The following is a 19,284-nucleotide window of genomic DNA, read 5'->3' on the forward strand; positions in this document are numbered from 1 at the left end:
CCAAACCCCAAATCAACAGCTTCGACACCCGGCCTGAATACATTGGGCTTTATTGAGCATTCCCCCCCCCCACCCCCCCCCCGCACCAACGCAGCAATGAGGATTCCCCCGGTCGCATCACTAAAAGCTTATTTTTTTCAATCAGCCATCGAATATTAGGCAGAGCTTAAGGTTCAATCCACATGTGGTGCATTTTGCAGGTAACATGTTTGTCCAGCACAAATGGAAAACGCACGTGGCTAGCTCATGCTTGTCTGCCTCCGGCTCGCTAGCGCCTCCGCTAACACGTCAGCAAATGCGGGGGGAATCGATTTTGGCCGTGCAAATTCCCCTGTGATTGGTGGGAACCAAATGAGTCGGTAGCTGGCTTTTCCGCTTCTCGCAGTGCTGCCCGGCTTTGCTAATCAACATCTAACAGCTTGATGTCGTCCAGTTAACTTTTAGCAGCGCGTTGAAAGAGATTGCATGGAGCCGGCGCCGCTGCGTTGCGCCCGGCTGATCTGCCGAGCCTTTTCGCCTTAACTCCCTGACGGACGAGGAATTAACGCCGAGTGAGACGCTGAGCTTAGACAAAGTGAGTGGGATGGGGAAAGAGATGTGACGCATTCTCCTCTCCACATGCAGAGACAAAGCCGGACCTGGCCTGCTGTCCGAGAGCTTGTGAGTGCTCGCTGACTACACACACGCACACACACACACACACATGCATGAGTGAGAGGTGGTGGACCAAGTAGTAACGGATGCAAATGCCACATACGATGTGCGAGATGGCGTGCTGTGGTCCACTGCTCAAGAAATTGCATTTTAAATGTTTGGTCATTGGAAACGATAGACGGTAGATGGTGTCCAAAAGTAAATTTCCCCAATTGGGACAGGAAAGTATACAAACCCAGCACAAAAAGTGAGTACATTTTTGTTTTGGTGGATTATTTCTTGGTTGGAATTCTGTCCTTTTGGCACTAAGTCTTGCATTGTTGGAAAGCCTTTTTGTTTCCCTTTTGATCGGTGCCATGTTTGCTGTTTAAGGGATGAGCAGCTAATTTCTCTGCGCCAACGCCAAACCTGCCTTGTTTTTACATGGACTCCTGTTTTGGTGTTCTTTGGTGTGGATTGGCTTGTTAAAAAAAAAAAAAGTCTTATAAGCACCAGACATCAATGGCCAAGGGAGAATTGGGAGCTCGACGAGACACCTTCACTGAGTCCACTTATTCAACACCCTCCCGGGACCTGGATATCTAGGGCATCTAATGCTTTGGGTTTTGCAGATTAAAGTCTATCTGTCTCTGTTAAGTTGCCCCAGTGCAATCACAGGAGGCCCCAGTGAAGCGGTCGATACTTCTCGAACCAGCGCGCGCAGCACAATCATGGTGCGGTTAGCCACCGTAGCTCCAGCTTGTCCACTTGAGGTTACACAGCCAATCTATACCTCTTCCGGAAACCCAGGGGTATTCGTTGTTTACAAATCCCGTTGCGTCTACTCCGCGCTTGCGAGCGCGCAACACGGAGCGACTTGCGCGAGGGCCCACGCGGCGCTAAAAACAAGACGCCCACACGGCGACGTGACTAATGCGAGCAAGCTCCTGTGCCCACGGAGAGCACGAGGTGACAACATATGGGCGACCAGCTGCTCCTCGGCCCAGGTTGCTCCGTTTTAACTTGCGCGGGATCCTCCAGCCGGCGCGAGTACGCCACATAAACGCACACGGACAACACACAACTCTGTTGTGTTTAACCCCAGACATGTGATGGATGTTTAGGATTTCAAATGATCCATGTTTTCACGGTCATGCCTGTAAATTACTACTAGAAAAACAAATTGGGGGCAGTTATTTTTATATGCTCTCCTTGACCAGAGGTGGGCAAACTTTTTGACTGGTGGGGCCTCAATGGGTTCTAAAATGTGACAGAGGGGCCATAGCAGCAGCAGATGGATGAGTGTTTTAGTGACCCGCCTCAAAGGAGAAAAAAAATACATCATGGGAAAGTGGGAAATCAGCGTCTTTGAAGCCCCATGGTGTTTAGCTCTTTATTGAAATGACTCATTTCATCAAGTTCGGCAGGCCGGATGGAAAAGCTTAAAGGGCCATATATGGCCCCCAGGCCGTAGTTTGCCCATGTCTGCCCTTGAAGATTGATTTTCTGGAAGGTAGCGTTTTCGCTCGAGGTTCATTTTCAAAACTAGCACGACGTTAGCCACTACTCTGGAAATGTACGAGCCGAGGCAGCGTGTTATTTTTCGTTCAGATCGTTCATCTCATTGAGCGCCATGGAGTCTTCTGTTGATGCTGCGTACTGTGTACACATTTCCAACGCATTTGTCAAAAAACACAGCTCGCACATCAACAAAGTCGTCCGAATTTGGAATGCAGAACTACGTACTTATATACGCTTAGCTACATATTGTGTGTACGCAACAAACATGACGTCGTCAACGTAGCCGACAGTTCCCACTCCCCATACCGACACATCATTTGGCACTTGATGGTGGGAAACTACGCACTGCTGTTGTGTTAGACTGAACTCTTGCAAAAGCCATACGTAGGTAAAGCCAGAACTCCCTGCTGTTCTTGGTGCCATCCACTTCTGACAAAACCACAGAACTGATGCTAATGTATTTCGGCAGCAGCTAGGCTAGGCTAGGCTAGTTACCGCTTCCTGGTATTTCTTCTCCAGCAGATCCTCCTTGGCTTTTTTGTTTTGTTTTGTTTTAAGCTGAAGTTTCTTACCTGCCGCCACAACTTGACAGGCAGCCAATTGGTTTGGCACAAAGCGAGAACGCGAGAAACGGTAGCCTTTCAACACGGCCGCGAAAGATGTTGGTCCGGAAATGTCAACGCGATTCAGCCGTTGGAGCCCATTTGAACGGCCTCGCCCTGAAATAAGCCCCACGCCACCCACCCACCTAAAAAAAAAAATAATCCATAAACCCACCCCCCCAACATAAACACAATCAGCTGCTTAAAATCGGCCATCAGGATGATCCATCCCCTCTCTCCGTCTCAGTGCCTTATTATCCCTCCCTGGCTCTCTCCCCTGCCCAAGCTGCACACACAAATACACACACACACACACACACACACACACACACACACACACACTCAGGTATAAAGAAGCGCTGCTGCTCTGCTGGGGATAAAATAACAGTTTGAGACTTGCTGCTAAATTACAGGCTGTTCTCTTCCCCCGGCTGGTGTAACACAGCCTACATTTCAGCAGCCTTTAACGCTGCTGATTCCCCAACCACCCCCCCACCTCCCCAAACACACACACACACACACACAAACACAGCTCTCCTCCTCCCTCTCCACACTCTCCTTAGCTGGGTAAAAGTGAACTACCCCCCCGCCCCCCAACCCACTTTCTCCCACCTTTCTCCTCTTCTCCCCCGGCCTCCTTGTGAGTGTTATTTTGTCCCCTGCTCTCGGTGGCCTTGAATGTGGCACTTGGAAAAAAAACAAAACAACCTTGATCTCTCCCTCCCTTTTCACCAAGCGTGGCATAAAATATGAAATACTTGTAAGTCGGTCGTCTGATGGAAAGTCCGTCGACCCCCCCACCCCCACCCCACCCCACCCCCACCCCACCCCACACACACACACACACACACACACACACACACACACAGCCTCCCTCCCCCATCATCCTACTGCCCCCACCCCACCACCCATAACTCCCCCCCCCCCTCCTCCCCCGCTGTCAGGGAGGTGAAAAACCTCCCCTGGATGTTGAGGGCTCCTTTGCTTTGGGTAGGGGGAAGGGAGGCAGAGGAGGTAGGGAGCCCGAGCTCCGCCTCATTCAACTGAGTCTCGTCAAGTCTGTCCAGGGTTAGACCTGAAGGGAGAGAATCCAGACTTCAAAATAAATGCATTAGCCTTTTGCGCATTGTTTTTAATGTTTCTTATGTGCTTTGTGAAGACAGAAAATGGGTCCTTGTCTCTATGTCACTTGCAACCAGTCTTATTTGTTTTTAACGTCATTTTTGCATTTGGTCTTCGATCTCTTTTTGACGTGGAGAATACTTTAGGCATTTGGTCAAAATGTGATTTATTCATCTTGGGCCATTCTTAATGTATACTATAAGTACTTTGTGTCTGTTAAAGTACCTGTTTAAATACATGAGCTAGTGATTCACTATATTTTCCTCTTTTATGTCGTGATTGTGTTGTGATTTGGTAATAAGGCACTATATCGATTGTATAACAAGGCTTAAGCATCATAAACATCTTGTCCTTTTTCCTTCTGCCAGTGAGTTACATACGTTTGATTACGTTTTGCTTCATTAATGCGACAAATAGTTCCGTCTGAAACAGGTCTCAGTCTTAGGAATGTGTTGTTGTAACCAAACAGCCAAGGTTTTACTTTCTTTTATTAAATCTAGTTTATTGGTGCTTTTATTTTGAAGCTCGAGCGGAAGCGGTCCGTGTTTCCTACTTTGCTGCTGTTGACAATCACTTCTTTTTTTTTTTTAACTGCTGGCCCAGTCATTTCTCTGCAACCCACTGCTTCTCCTCGCAGAGGGACACACACACACACGCACACCACACTAACCACACGTACCACAATCTCGGACGCCTCTCTCCGGCAGCAGAGGACACACACGGTCGGTCGGACCGCGGAGACACTCGGGGATAATCGGCCGGGAATCGAGTCGTTTTTCATCGGACGCGAAGCCACTCAGATCATCCGGCGATGCGGGAGCAGCTTCGGAAGTGAGTGTCGGGGTGGAAATCTGCGGCGGCGGCGGCGGCGGCGGTGGCGGCTTTTCCCCCTTTCTTTTCTTTTCTTACTGTGGTGGCTTCAATAATTGTGATGGTAATTGTGCCGGTCGTAATGCAGTAAACCTGTTCTCACACACACACACACACACACACACACACACACACACACACACACACACACACACACACACACACACACACACACACACACGGAGACATCACGCTGGCTGCTGGCCGCTGCTGAGGCTCCATAGCCGGCTGAGACGGCGCACATACACCCCTCCCCTGCACCACCTCCAGCTCCAGCTCCCGCATTAAAACCACGCAGCGTTTGAGCAGGATGCCCGCAGAAACGGTGCTTGTGGTTGCCACAAATATATATATATATATATATATATATATATATATATATATACATATATATATATATATATATATATATATATATATATATATATATATATATATATATATATATATTATATTATATTATATTATATTGTATGGGACGCCGGGATATGAACGTCCATCCTTGTCACCGCCATAGAGAAGCCCTTGGAGCTGCAACTCGTCGAATCAGTGATCACCGAGCGTCATTTTAGAACCCAATTTTGCGAAGGATGGACTGTGAAGTCGGTACGTACTGTGTGTGTCCCTGTCGGGGTGTTGTGCACTTCTTGGTGGCTCAGCGAGAGGGCGATCTGGGATCTGGGGGTGTTCATTTCCCCATCCCCCTTTTTTTTTTTTTAAAGGGTGCAAAGAAATGGTTGAGTGGAAGCCCCTCGACCCCGCTGCTGTCCCGTGCGCCTCTACCCGGTTCCACTCACCCCCCCCCCCCAAAAAAAAAAAACATCCCAAGACCCCCCCACCCCCACCCAGTTTCCTGCCATGTTGGAAAATAAAGAAGAGCGTTGAGTGCCGTAAAGCAAGCAAACAAGGGTGCGAGAGGCGTTTATTTGTTTGATTCTTGCTGCTGCTGCTGCTGCTGCTGCGACCGGGAAGGAAGAGGGGTGTGTGTGTGTGTGTGTGTGTGTGTTCGGAGGTGTTGGTGGTGGAGTGGTGTTTGCTGGGAATGTGTGACCCCCTTTTTGAGTGAAAGAAGCGCCAGCCAGCCCTGCGCAGAAGCATTAAAATCACAACAACAAAAAAACCCAAGCAGCAGCAGCAGCAGCAGCGACGCGCCGCATTCCGTCACAGGCACCGTGAACGCAACACCACCGGCACCACCACCGGCACCACTCGAGCAGCCCCGGCGTCTTTTCCCCATACGTGTGAACGTGATCTTGCGCGTTCACGCTCTGCATTCCAGTGCAACATTAGTGTATTTTTGATAGTGACAAAAACATATATTATCATTATTATTATTATTATTATTATTATTATTATTACATTTTTGCTGCGCAAAACAGTTGACGCGCGCTTTATGATGATCGCCACTGTTTTTGGCGCGCGTGCATGCGTTCGCCAGCGCGCGTCAGGAGTTGACGTGAAAACAAACGAGAGCAGCGGGACGCTGCTGCTGCTGGTGAAACTTGTTGTGGTGCAGATTTTTGGCACCGGTGCGATTGCAGGTGTGTGCGTGCTGATTAAATACAGCTGATGGATGGAAATTTTGAGTGTGCGCGCGCGCGCACACACACACACACACACACACACACACACACACACACACACTGTGCTCCGGTTGCAGGATGGCATCAGTGACATGCTCAGGCATGACCCGCCGTGTTGCGTTTGTGATCGGCATGAGATCCTGATGGAGCTCCGTCGTCTCTGGCGATGTGTTTTCGGGTTTGAATGAGGAGGCGTTCAGGGCCAGCGAGGCGAGAATTCCCGCTGCTGGTTGTCATGTTCGGGCAAGAAAAAGCTTCCTGCTGGCACCAAGAGGACTTTTATTAAAAAATGTTTTATCGAGAACATGTTGGGCCTTTATTTTGCAAGACACACAATTCAATTCAATCATTTCAATAATTCATTTACTAGACATGATTGAACAGGTATTGCATGGGGGCCATATGCAGCCTGTTAAGCTTTTCACTCCCCCCCCCCCCGAACTTGAAGAAATTATATTAATAGTAAGTAGGTCATAAAATAGCTGTATTTCCTCCATGTTTTCAGTGTTTTCAGAGTCATTTCAATAAAGAGCTCAATACCATGAGGCTTCAAAGACACTGATTTTATTGCAACTTTGCTTTGGTTTCTTTTCAATGGACATGAAAGCAACATGTTTTCTACAGATCCCAAAACACTTCAACATCCATCTGCTGCTGCTCCGGCCCCTCTGTCACATTTTACAAGTCATCGTGGCCCCACCAGTCAAAAAGTTTGCCCCCCCCCCCCACCTGCCTGTAACAGAAAGTGGGTCGGCGTTTTTTATTTTTGTGGACTAAATGTGAGATGCGACTTCATGACGAGGGAAACAAATAATGTGTGGGTCCAGAGACTCCACCAGTGAAAAGCCGCTGCCTTAAAACGGCAGCTTCAAGGCAGCTGCTTTGTCAAGCAGCAGCAGCAGCAGCAGCAGCAGCTTGAAGAAGCCGAGATGCAAAGCGCCGCCACCGTCCGAAAAGGGAGGTTCCTCTGCGCCCTGCACTTGTGTGTGTGTGTGTGTGTCGAGCGAGGGAGACACCCCAGCCCCCCCACCCCCGTTTATCAGAAGCAGCCGTTAACGTGAGTCCCACCGCTCGAGTGGCTCGAGCTGAATTAATGAAGCGTCGAGTCTTTAGTCAGCAGCATCGCGGGATGCAATTTCGGGCCCGCACTGCTGATTTGACTGCTTCTCTTTCCTCCCCTCCAGTGGAGAGCAGGGCCGATGATGATGATGTCTTGTTTCCTTTAATCACAAGAGCCCCCCCCCAACCACCCGTCACCACCCAACTACCCCTCACCCCTCAGCCACCCACCCCACACGGGGTTTAATGTGTCTGTTATTAAGGGGCGAGCAGAGGCGCGAAAAAAACAAACCAACTCAGCAAAGGTCGCAAAATACACACGCACGCACGCACGCACGCACGCCGAAAAAAAAAAGAAAGATGTCTCGCGGCGGCAATATTCACAACAACAATTAGTCGGGAGTGAAACCTGAGTGTTCCTGGTCCCACTGGCGCAAAAACTAAATGAGTTCACACTCACGTCTGCTCACCTGGAACAGGAACGACAGGAGTACCTTGAAAAATGTTATTAATGTCATATTACAGTATGATGTGTCATATTTACTTCACAAAACCATGCATATAAATATATACATACATAAAGATATATACATATGTGTGTGTATATATATATATGCATAGATACATACATACATAAATATCCATAGATATGTATACATACATAAAAAGGGAGCTCATCTCTCAGTACTGAATTGTGGATGAATTCTCCCTCTTTCTGAATTGTGCTGAATCTGCTTTTGTTTTACCTGCTGTAAGTTTGACAGATTTTAAATTGCGGCAGGTGACTAAAAGGCCCGGTGCGTGAGATATAGTGACACCTAACGGCATGGAAGGCTCACTGCACTTTGACGATCTTGCCTTAAGGTGCAGTGACTTAAAGATTGCAGTGTTGATTTGCACTCTATGTGCGTCGCTGGAGTGCTTGTTGTTAGCCAAAGGAAGCGCATACATTTGTTCCTGGCCATCTAGCAGAGTCAGAAGTTCCCAAATGTATTTTCTAATCCACGTCACTGCAATTTATGCCTTTTAGGCCCTGTTTGCACTTTGTCACTTCAGGCGTTTTTCGTATTCCGATGGGCAAAAATCACACAAAGTAACCAAGTGGAAACACTCCAAATCCGTTTTGTCATCCGATTCATTCGGTTTCGACGCTTCGCATAGCATAGCATAGCATTCCTCACGGACGTGTGAACAGCATGCGATCTCAGTCCACATTAAGGACCGCCTACTCCACTCACCTCTCCCGTGTACGTACTTGGTCGACGCCCCACCTCCCGGCGTCGTCATTATAAAGTTACAAACAAGAAGCCAAAACAAATCATTTTTGTTGGACCCTTTTATTAGCATGCTAATACATTTCATTCCGCATTAGCGTATTTTGCCAGTGGAGCAGCGGTCGCAGTTTCCCACATATGAGATTAAATGTGCGACGTTGCATCCAAACATTTGCCAGCCGCTGTTGATCCGAAAATGAAGTCGTCACCACTCTGTCCCACCAGCCGTTACTCCTCATTCGGATCCATACGCATCTTTCTGGTTCCGCGGCTATCAGAGCGGAGACAAACGCTTGCAGCCCTCTTTCTTCTCCATGCTGCTCTTCTCTTTAGTCGGCGCTCTAAGACCATTAACCGGCGTTATCCACGACTTCCGATAATACGGACGAGCTGCAGTGGAATTAAAACCAGTGACTTGATACGGTCCGCAAACAGGAAGTTGATTCTTATTCGCTTTCAGGTGAAACTAGCCGTGGTCTTGCTAGTGGTTAAAAATGCACTAATGCGATCACCAGTGGCACGCTCGAGACGCATGTTAATGCCATGTGCGAACAGATGCTTCAAGATGCGTACTTCGTGATACCATCCCCCAAAAACAGTTGCAAGTGACCAAGTGCAAACAGGGGCCTAAGAGACGTTGCAAACTGGGCCGCCGAGTCACCACAGAACTCGTCCTGACTCATCAACCCCCCCCCCAACCTCCTCCACCCCCCTTCCCTCACCCCCACAAGAATTCACATTGTCAATTTGCATTCATTCCTGCCACTTTCGCAGCGTCTCCTTCTTAAACAACTTCCCCTGCCCCGTCGAACTGATGAATATGGCTTTCAGGTTTTTTAAAGCCCCGCTTCTCTTTCTCTCTCTCCCACCCTTTTTTTTGACTCCCTCCCTCCTTCTCCACCTCCTCCTCCTCCTCCTTCTCCTCCTCCTCGCGCTCGCATTACATCCCTGAAGGCCATTGTCTGCGCTCATTCAGATGCCTGGTGCGCAGGAAACGTTCTGTCAGCCCCCCACCGAACCCCCAGCGCGCTCGATGACGGGCAGAGAAAGACGTCGCCACAACCCATAAACCACCTTTAATCATTCATCCCAGAGCCATTAATTGACTGCGGCGAGGAGTGACACTCGTGTCTCTGCACGGATCCATTATTTAAAAAGCGCCTATCTGTCACCACTCAGCCTGCCGGCACACCGCAATATGTCCTATTGTGTGTGCGGGGAGGTGCTATTGTGCGGCGGCACGTGTCCGTCCGTGTGTGTGTGTGTGTGTGTGTGTGTGTGTGCGTGTGTGTGTTGCGGTGCCGCTGTCAAGGAGTTAAGACGTCAGCGGCCACTAAATGCAGAGTCATTTTGCATGTGAAGTTGATGAGATTGGGATTGCCTCTCATAATCCAGCGATGATCAGAATGTCCTGGGAAAATTGAAGCAGGTTGGTTAAGTTTTGAGTCGTCGTTTGTCTTTGCAGTGCGCAAGAAATCAGTGTCTTTTCATTCACCCATCGCACTGACGGCCCTAAAATAGCCCGCATTGTTTTATGACAGAGCTTTATTGCTTCATTACGTATTTATGTGTCTCTTTCTTTGCATTCAAAGCCATGAATCTGGGTTCCTTCGTTGGATTGCTGTTTCCAAAGCGTAAACACGATGTCTAAAATGAAAACCCTAAAGTGAAACCCTTAAAAAAACAAAACAATTCAGATCTATTTCAATTTGAAATCAGCGTTCCTCGTGCTCCTCTGAAAAGGAGGAATCCATCTCATCTCCTTGATGTCACCACCGCCCAGGTCAGACGTGTCCGTCAGTCCTAATAACTTTTCATCTGTGGGTACATTCGAAGCTTTTTAAAGCTCCTCCTAACATTCAAAATTCTCCCTCGCCAACTGTTTTCCACACAGAGTGCGCTGAAAGAAATTGGCTGTTTTGTGATATCACAAATTTCCCTTTTTGGTAGGTGGCTTAAAACTCGTAGGCGACTTGGTTTTGCCCCATTGCAGACGGAGAAGAGGGCCGACATGGTGTCAGTAGTGGCAGTTGTAAACAGAGGGCTAAACATTCTGATATTGAATTGTTTGATTCTGCTCCACTTGTGCCAGCATAACAGAGAAAGACCTGAAAATGGACAGAACTTTGAACCTTTAGAATTTATGCAGATCAATCTTGGAGCACTACGACTGCAAACAATAAAAAAAAAAAAAAAAAAAAAAAAAACAGGCAATACAACAATATGATGAGTTGCAGAAATAAAACTAAGTAGAAGTTAAAGAATTTTTTCAACCTGAAACATACAAATATATAAATTGATGAAAGAAAATTATATTTTTGGAATTAAATGCTGGCATTGAACTGTTGTTTTATTGAGTTTTCTAAGTTTCATTGGCCATTTTGGAGTCAACGCCATCAAACTCTTCAAGTCCTCGCCAGCGTGAGCCGTGAGCATGGTGGCGTTTGAACGTCCTCCCACTCCCTCGCCGGCTTGAGTCGGATCGCCCTCGAGCAAGGCAGCGATTATCCCTCCTCCGACTGCCGCGGCAGAGTTCCTCGGCGTGCACCACTTTATCTTTTGACACTTTACGATGCATTATCAACACTTCGGCTTTGTCCCGAGGCCATGAAACATTTTCCGGGGGAGATGGCTTCGCCTGTCAAAGAGGGTAAAAAAAAAAAAAAAGAAAGAAAAGGAGCTTTTTTTCCTGCAGGCCGCAGCTCTGATATGATTGTGGGTTTCTTTTTGTTGTTGCTGTTGTTTATTAATCTCAATGGGTAGCCTTGTGGGTAGCCATTTGGGCCACACTTGTGGATTTTGGTGCATTCTGAAACATGGGTGTGTTTGTTTGGCTGAGGTGCTTTTTCTGGCTCCGGGCTAACAGCGGCGGCGAGGGGAGTGGGGTGCGGTGGGGTGGGGGGCGGGGGAGAGATGCAATGAGGCACCCGCCTTTGTGCTTTTTTTCCTTACCATTTCAGTATGTTGTTGTTCACCACTTGTGACTGCAGGTGCTCTACGTTTTGTAATACACCAAACCCAACAAACAGAAGGTGTTTGAAGCGTGTCCTTAGCATTTTGCTAACTTTCCATTGTCCCAGGTGGCCTTTTCTACGTGCCTGGATGACTTGCAGAAAGGTTTTGCACCATGTTTTAGCAACCAGCCTGAAACCTTGAGAAAAACGTTCCTCTATCTCCCAAAAAACAGAATTCGAATCAAATTATGGTCAATGCCGCGACATTCTGGATTGCTGCCTTTGATACTACAACCACAAAAATGACAGAGCCCCTGGTGGTGCTCTCAAGGTTTCAAAATAAGATGCATTATCTCTTTGATCTTCATTTGAAGTTCTTCATCACACATCTCCTCATATGGCTATTCTGCCTGGCAGGAACTAGTTCTACTGTTTATTGGAGTAAGTGTTCCTACAACGCTATTCCCATGAATTGTTCTGGCTCTCCCACCTTTGATTGGTCACATTAGTCATATGTTTAGCATAAAATTTGACAAAATAATTTGATAAGAATAAAAGTGACCGGAAGATTTTGTGTAAGTTTCAGACACCATTTTTTTTTGTTTTGAAAATCCCAACACAGAGGCCAGTGTTGCACATCTAGACGCACAAGTTTCTCGTTTTCTAATGTGTGACGGACCAAACATGTAACAAATCAAACCTAGTGTGAAAATGATTGTTAGTGTCTTGCAGAACAAATCTTATTGAATCCCTGATCGAAACAAATCTACCTCAGCTGTCAATAAGGAGCAAGGAGCAAGGAGCGACCCGATGATTTAATTTTGTGCTTCATGTGGTCCCTAGTGTGGCTGATATGACATTTAACAACTAATGAAGTTAGTGTGTGTGTGTGTGTGTGTGTGTGTGTGTTTTTGTTTTTTTAAGCTCAGTGTTTGGCTTTTGGGATGGATTTTGGATTAGCTTGGTGAAAGGATTTGGTTAGATTTTTCTCCTCAAAGTTGTCAAAGACGTCGTTGAGAAGACATTGCAGAAAGGACACCACGCTGACGAAAGACGCGTTGAAGAGCTGAAGAGGGTGACTTTGGAACAGGCTGTCCTCCAGTTGTCCTCCTTTAATTCCAAAGAACACTGAGCCCCCGGGCCACATGTACGTCCCCAGCTTTATCGACCCATTCCAGTCTTCCATCTTACGGTCAAGCGACCCGCAATCATCGCCTCGTAGCGTTGTGAAATTCAAAGTCTTATTACTTCTTGTTTACCGCCGCTCTTCCTCCGAGCAGCTGACCTGCAAGTTTGCCGTCATTGTTGGGCGACGTCCGTAGTTCGCCACTGCCCGCCGCTGAAGCCCCACCACGGCGTTTGTTGTTTCCGCTCGGTTATTAAAGGCATTTCTCCGAGTGGCTTGCAGCTGGGGCCAGTTGACTGAGCTACTGTTTGCCCGAGACTCTGCGCTCGGAGGATTGTTGTAAGTAGCCCTTCACCGCGGGACCCACCGTGCTCATTATCTGGAGTGGGAAGTGGTGGAGAGCAACAACACTGGCGACGCAAGCAGGGAATAAAAGCAGCGTATGGATTATTATTGGTCTGCGTTTTGGACAAAGGTTAATTGCGGGAGCACTTGAGTGCATCGTGTGTGCTTTCAGCAGGCCGAGGTCAATGGCTTTTGTGCTCGCAGAGGGAAAGTGTTAAAAAAAAAAAAAACTCCAATAACGATTGGACTGGGGCTCTTTTTCATTTTTTTGTTTGCTTTGCCAGAAAGTTATTGTCCTCGCTCTTTCCACCGCAACACCCACTGAGGTCGCCCACTACAGCACGCAGGTAAACGTCAACGCAGACACCTGTCGTGAAATAGATTTTTTTATTTTATTTATTTATTTATTTATTGCACCAATGGCGGTTGAAAAATATCCTCTCTGACTGCTTTTAGGTGGACTTCTAGTAGCTCGCATGTGGTCTTTGCTTAGGAGGGAGCAGAGTTTAAAATGCCCAGGTTCTCTGTGAGAGACCAGGATGGAGAGGATCTGAAGCAGGGCTGGGCAAACGTTTTGACTGATGGGACACAATGTTGTTTAAAATGTGACAGAGGGGCAGGAGCAGATGGATGGAATGTTTTGGTGAGCCACCTCATAGGAAGAAGAAAAATGTCATGGGATATGTAGAAAACGTGTTTTAATGTCAACTAAAAATGAACAAAAGCATAACAAGAAAATTTGGCCCTGTTTGCACTTGGTCACTGTTTTTGGGGATCGTATCACGAAGTACGCATCTTGAATCTGTTGCACAATCTGTTTGCACTTGGCATTAACATGCGTCTCGAGCGTGCCACTTGTGATCGCATTAGTGCATTTTTAACCACTAGGGGCAGTAAAGCACAAACTACGGCTAGTTTCACCTGAAAACAAATAAGAATCAACTTCCTGTTTGCGGACTGTATCAAGTCACTAATTTTAATTCTACTGCAGCTCATGCGTATGGATCCGAACGAGGAGTAACGACTGCTGGGACAGAGTGGTTTGTTAGCATCCTAATAAAAGAGTCTAACAAAAATGATTTGTTTTCGCTTCTTGTTTGTAACTTTATAATGACGACGCCGGGAGGTGGGGCGTCGACCAAGTACGTACACGGGAGAGGTGAGTGGAGTAGGCGGTCGTTAATGTGGACTGAGATCGCATTCTGTTCTTACTCACTATTAATATAATTTCTAAAAGTTTGGCGGGCCAGATTAAAAAGCTTAATGGGCCACAGACTGGCCCCCAGGCCATAGTTTTTCCACGTTATTGAGGTTGGAACTGGTGGGCATGAGGCCTAGAGAAGACCAAAGGGTGGATTTACCGATGTCATGAAGGAGGACACAGTTATCCGGTGTGAAAGAAGCAGATACGGATTATGGGGTGGAGGCAGATACAAGCCAAAAATCAAGGGCATTCCCTTTGCTTATTACATCATTTCCTTTGAAAGACAGCGGGATACTGTGGTACAGTTACGCCTTAGAAAGCGAAACTGACAAACACCTACTGCTCATGCAGGTCACATTAAGTCACTCACCGGCAAAACAAGCATGGCCGCGGCATCAGGAGCGTAAGGTTGTGTCCTTATGTTTCACCCGTGTTTACGCCGTAGTAATTCTTGAATCAACCAACGAGTATTAGTGTCAGCGATACCACCTTTGGTTTGACCACATTCCGTGTGACAGTATCTCGACTATTTGAATTCCACAGTTGAAAATCGGAACACTTTCTCAACACTTGGGGAAGTGGGAACTGTTGGATAACAAAAAATGTAATCACAAAAACGTATTTAGGATGCTAAATGGTTGCTGTTCGTCTCCGTTCCATCCTGGCATTAGCAGAGAAACGGCCGCAGTATCTCAGCCTGAGTGGCTCAGAACGGCCGTTCAGCCATCTGCATTTGACAAGACAGCAAATAGAAAGAAGCTTCTTCCCTTTTCCACGATTGCATTTCTCCCCTTTCTGCACTTCGCCCGTGCCTGGAAAGATTTAAAAAAATATATTTGATGTGCTCCAAATGAAAATCGTAATTGCCTCGCTGGTGAGACATGTAGCCTCTATTAGCTTTATGTAAACAGAGAGCTGAAGCATTACCACCACATTTGCCAGAGCATATATCTGACAGTTGAGTTTTTTTCCTTTCTATTAATCTGTTACACTCAAACGGACACGCTTTAGTTATAAGTGCGTGTGGAATTGGCTGTCTGGCATTTCCTATCATGTTAGCACAATAATTATTACAACAGATGCTAAGTGGAGCTATTGACCAGGAAAATCGGCTCTTTGCTTTACAGTAACATAATTAGTTTTCACCGCCGCTGAGCACAAGAGGGGCCCTAATGTTTTTCTTGTGCATGGCATTTCGCTCGGGAGTGGGTGTTTAAAGATGCCGTGAATTGCAAATTAGAGCTCAGATCACGACACTCGGCTGGGATCTAACGGCGAACCGTTGGCACAGACATGCTAATAAGATTGGCCTTCGCCAGACTGTAGCAAAATGCCAAAGGGTTCTTTTTTTGTAAATACTGAAACACAATCATTTGTGTTTGGGGAAAAAAAATCTATATTTATATAAAATAACAAAATTAAACATTTATATTTGTTGATACAGCCCATCCAATGTGCAAAATCAATATTGTGACAGAGTTCCATTGTAATTCAATTCAATTCAAAATAGGGGGGAATGAGCAATGAGGGGTTTGAAAACTCCGGACTACTAGATGAATGCAATTAGAGCTTTCAATTTCCTGTTTTTATTGGGCATGATTGGTGGTGGGGGAAAAAAAAAAAAAAAAAATGGCCCTGCAGACACAAAGCCCCTGGACTCCAGGTGTCCTGGAGTTACAGCACCAATTTTGCAAGGAATTTATAGCACTTAACACTTAAAAGTTACACCATAGTTGGTCCGACCTAAAATAGTCTGTAGTGTACTTATTTTCTACTAGTAATACCTAAAGCATTGTAACCCTTGGAAGCATATTGTATGATCTATGATTCTTTAGCATTTTTTCTACCTAATTATTAGTTCAAATTGTCAAATTTCTGACTGTAAAATAGGTCAAGATCAATTTAGGGCAAACTTTTGAAAATTCAGTAATAAATAAATATTTAAAAAAAAAATAGTGCTGCGTTTTTCCGAATTAACACGGTTACGGTAAGTTACGTAAAGTTAGAGGAATGATGCGGTTTGCATTTTTTAGAAAAATCTTCAGATTTCTTCTTAATGTACACTAATGAAAACACACAAATTGAACGGAGAAAAATGTTGCAGCACTCTTGAGATGTAGCACACCTAAAAAAAAATAAAATAAACACAACTAGTTTTGTTTTTATTTTTATGTTTTTTCCTCAATCAAAATGTGTGATTGGTTCTGTAATAACAAAAAATAACTAATAACAGGTTAGCATGCAGGCTATGTTTACTGTCTCTTGACACTCCCACTGTGAGCTCCATTCCTTTCGACAACCTCTTTGTTTGCACGTCCCTTTTCGGAAAAGCTGAATCGACAGTGGAAGTAGCTTCGTTGAAGGTGAGGTGCCACAAAAGAAGCAAACCCCTAATTAGTCCTGAGCCTTGAGTAGACGGACGCGCGGTGAGGCCTTGACACCAGCCGTGCCCAACAGCCTTTTCGACATTTCGAAAACCGGAGAAGGTTCAGGACCCTGGAGCCGAGGCGCACTTCATTGTTATTCCGTCGGTTGCTGCGCGGTGTGCGTCTGAATTCCTGAGTCTCCCGGCGTGGCGGGACACGCAGAGTTAGCGCGGCCCGGCAGGACATGCAAGGGTAGAGTGAGACGCCGGTGTGTCTCATTGGCTCTCGCCCTCATTTCTTCTTCCCGCCATCGGGCTCCCACGTCCGCCTTTGTGGTGCCCGCAGTTTTATTTCCTGAGATTAAAAGATGAAGGGAAGAGCCGTGCAGACATCAGGATTAGTGTCACAGATTTCTTTTTTGGAGATTGGAGGGGGGTAGTGATTCACTAGTTCTTAAAATGCACGGTTGTGTCGCCCTGAAGAATTTGCTCCATCGTCTAATGTTTTTTCAAAAGGGAGGGTGTCACCTACGTCGGAGCTCCTGCATTATCCCGTGTTTGAAAGGCTGCCGCCTCACATTTGCCCCAGCAGCTGCTCCCTGAATTCACTTCCCTTACAGTCGGAGCACCAGGCGAGGTCGAAATGAGTCAAATGCGACGCATGCGATGAGAATCCTCGCGTTGCCTCTTTGAAACCTCGCCGAGGATGAAAATGTCCCCGTTTCTCTCCCCCTTCAGTTTGAATTATGACTCATCAAGTCGCCGGTGGTCCGTTTCGGGGCAGCGAGAGTGATTTACAGTTGAGGCTGATGGATTTTATCCAGAGTCGCTGGCCAATTTCTGAAAGGGGGGAGGGGCAGGGTCCTGGAGGACTGTCTCAGGGGTCTGGGCCATAATGGGATCAATTATTTTCCACTTTAATTCCCACTTTACTTCCATCCATAAATCAAATTATGGAGGCGCGCGTGATTATTTTGGTTGTGGGTTCAGATAAATCGCACCAAATGGGTCGCCCTCGGGGATAACTCGTGCAGAATGAGCGCACGTGTAGTAATTTGTAGTCATGTGGGGGGATCCTCGGCGCAAAGAGTCTGGGTGCCACTGTGCTGGGAGAAAAGTCTTGTGCAATAAATCTGATACAAATTTTAACGGTCGAGTGACTTTTCGGCAGAGGTGAATGCACCTTTACTGTGCAAGACAACCTCTTTTGGCAACGATTGACCTCAGGTATTACCAGTGGGGATTATCTTCGATGATTCTGAGCAACTGGGTTGTTTCACCAGCCTTTCAAGAGAAGCTGTCAATTGAGTAGAAGCAATGAATGTCCCTGACTGATGTGGTTAGTGTGTGGTTCCACAAAGTTGCCTATACAGTGATCCAAGGTCCCCGACCATGCAAAATCCCTTGTACTGACACCCTGTGCCAGCAGTATAGTCCTCTGCCAAGGCCAGAAGTGATCCAATCACTTAACTTGAACTTAACATAAACTTTTAACGTAGTGCCTGAACAGAGGGTTAAACCCTCTTGCTACGTCCTCGATATGTCGAGTCATTTTGGACGATAACACCCTGCCCTGCAGGGGGGGTTCTAGGATGAGGAGGGAGCAAAGCAAAGATCTTAACACCCCGTCCCTTGTCTGCTTTTCTTTGTGCCGTCATGGCAGCCACCAGACGCAGACGACGTGCTGGGACCACCCCAAGATGGCCGAGCTCTACCAGTCTCTGGGTGAGTACCCCCGTACCCGGCTCTCTGAACCTGAACCTTCCTCCTCCTCCGCGTTCCTGAAAGTCTCCTGTCATTTTTCTCCCCCCGCCGCCCCACAGCCGACCTGAACAATGTGCGGTTCTCGGCCTACAGGACGGCCATGAAGCTCAGGCGCCTGCAGAAGGCCCTCTGCCGTGAGTATCCGACGGATGTATTTATGTACGTTCCGAGAGTTTGTACCGTACCCGTGTGTATATTTCGGTCTCCTTCAGCCCGCGGCGCTCTCATCACGAGTGCTCCGCTTCCCCGCGTTCCGGCCCTCCCACTCTTCTTCTTCTTCTCCTTTGTCCTTCCTGCTCCTGTGGTTCTCTTTTTTTCCAACTCACCTCTTTTTCCCGTTTTTTCGTCCCCATCATCGTCTGACACATCCTCTTCCTGCGCGATTTCTGCTCTCTGCGCACGCGCGCGCACAGTCTGCCTGTGTATGTGGGGCTCGTGTTTACTCGGCCTCCTCGCTTTCTCGCCCCACGGATCGGTGGAGTGCGAGCTGCCCACGAGCTGTTACGTGCGTGATACGCTGCTAGGCGTAGCGCTACCGCGGGCCGTGTTGCACACGAGCACTATCGATGATACGAAGGTGTTTCTCAAAATAGGCGCCAACAGCTCCGGAGGTCAATCTCGGTTTGACGACAGCAGGGCTCGGCGTTTATTTTCTGCTTCTTTTGCTTTAACCCGTTCCTCTCGCCGTGTGTCCGTCCACGGGAGTAAATATCACAGTTTTCCCAGGCGCAGGGAAGAAAGAAAGGAAGAAGCGACAATTTGGGTTTGAAACCTTTTGTTCACACCTAGAACTAAAAACAGGACCGTGAAATTAAGCACAACGGGTGTTCCAGTAACAAACCAACAGGGACTACCGACCAGG

The 19,284-nt window shown here is 47.1% G+C and overlaps 1 protein-coding gene across 9 annotated transcripts in view; it reads left to right on the forward strand.

The window, feature by feature from the left end:
- dmd (dystrophin) overlaps positions 1-19,284 on the forward strand; it is a 281,446-nt gene that overhangs the window by 235,218 nt on the left and 26,944 nt on the right. For 6 of the 9 annotated variants that reach the window (XM_076049405.1, XM_076049406.1, XM_076049401.1 and 3 more), the window contains 3 exons: positions 625-660; positions 18,322-18,383; positions 18,482-18,556. In XM_076049405.1, the coding sequence (XP_075905520.1) occupies positions 625-660; positions 18,322-18,383; positions 18,482-18,556 (173 nt within the window). The remainder of the gene's footprint in view (positions 1-624; positions 661-18,321; positions 18,384-18,481; positions 18,557-19,284) is intronic. The other 3 variants (XM_076049402.1, XM_076049410.1, XM_076049408.1) reach the window with 1 other exon arrangement.

Source organism: Nelusetta ayraudi, unplaced genomic scaffold (assembly GCF_046127955.1).
Source record: "Nelusetta ayraudi isolate G7.1 ecotype Tasmania unplaced genomic scaffold, CSIRO-AGI_Nayr_v1 ptg000114l, whole genome shotgun sequence".
Classification (NCBI taxonomy): domain Eukaryota; kingdom Metazoa; phylum Chordata; class Actinopteri; order Tetraodontiformes; family Monacanthidae; genus Nelusetta; species Nelusetta ayraudi.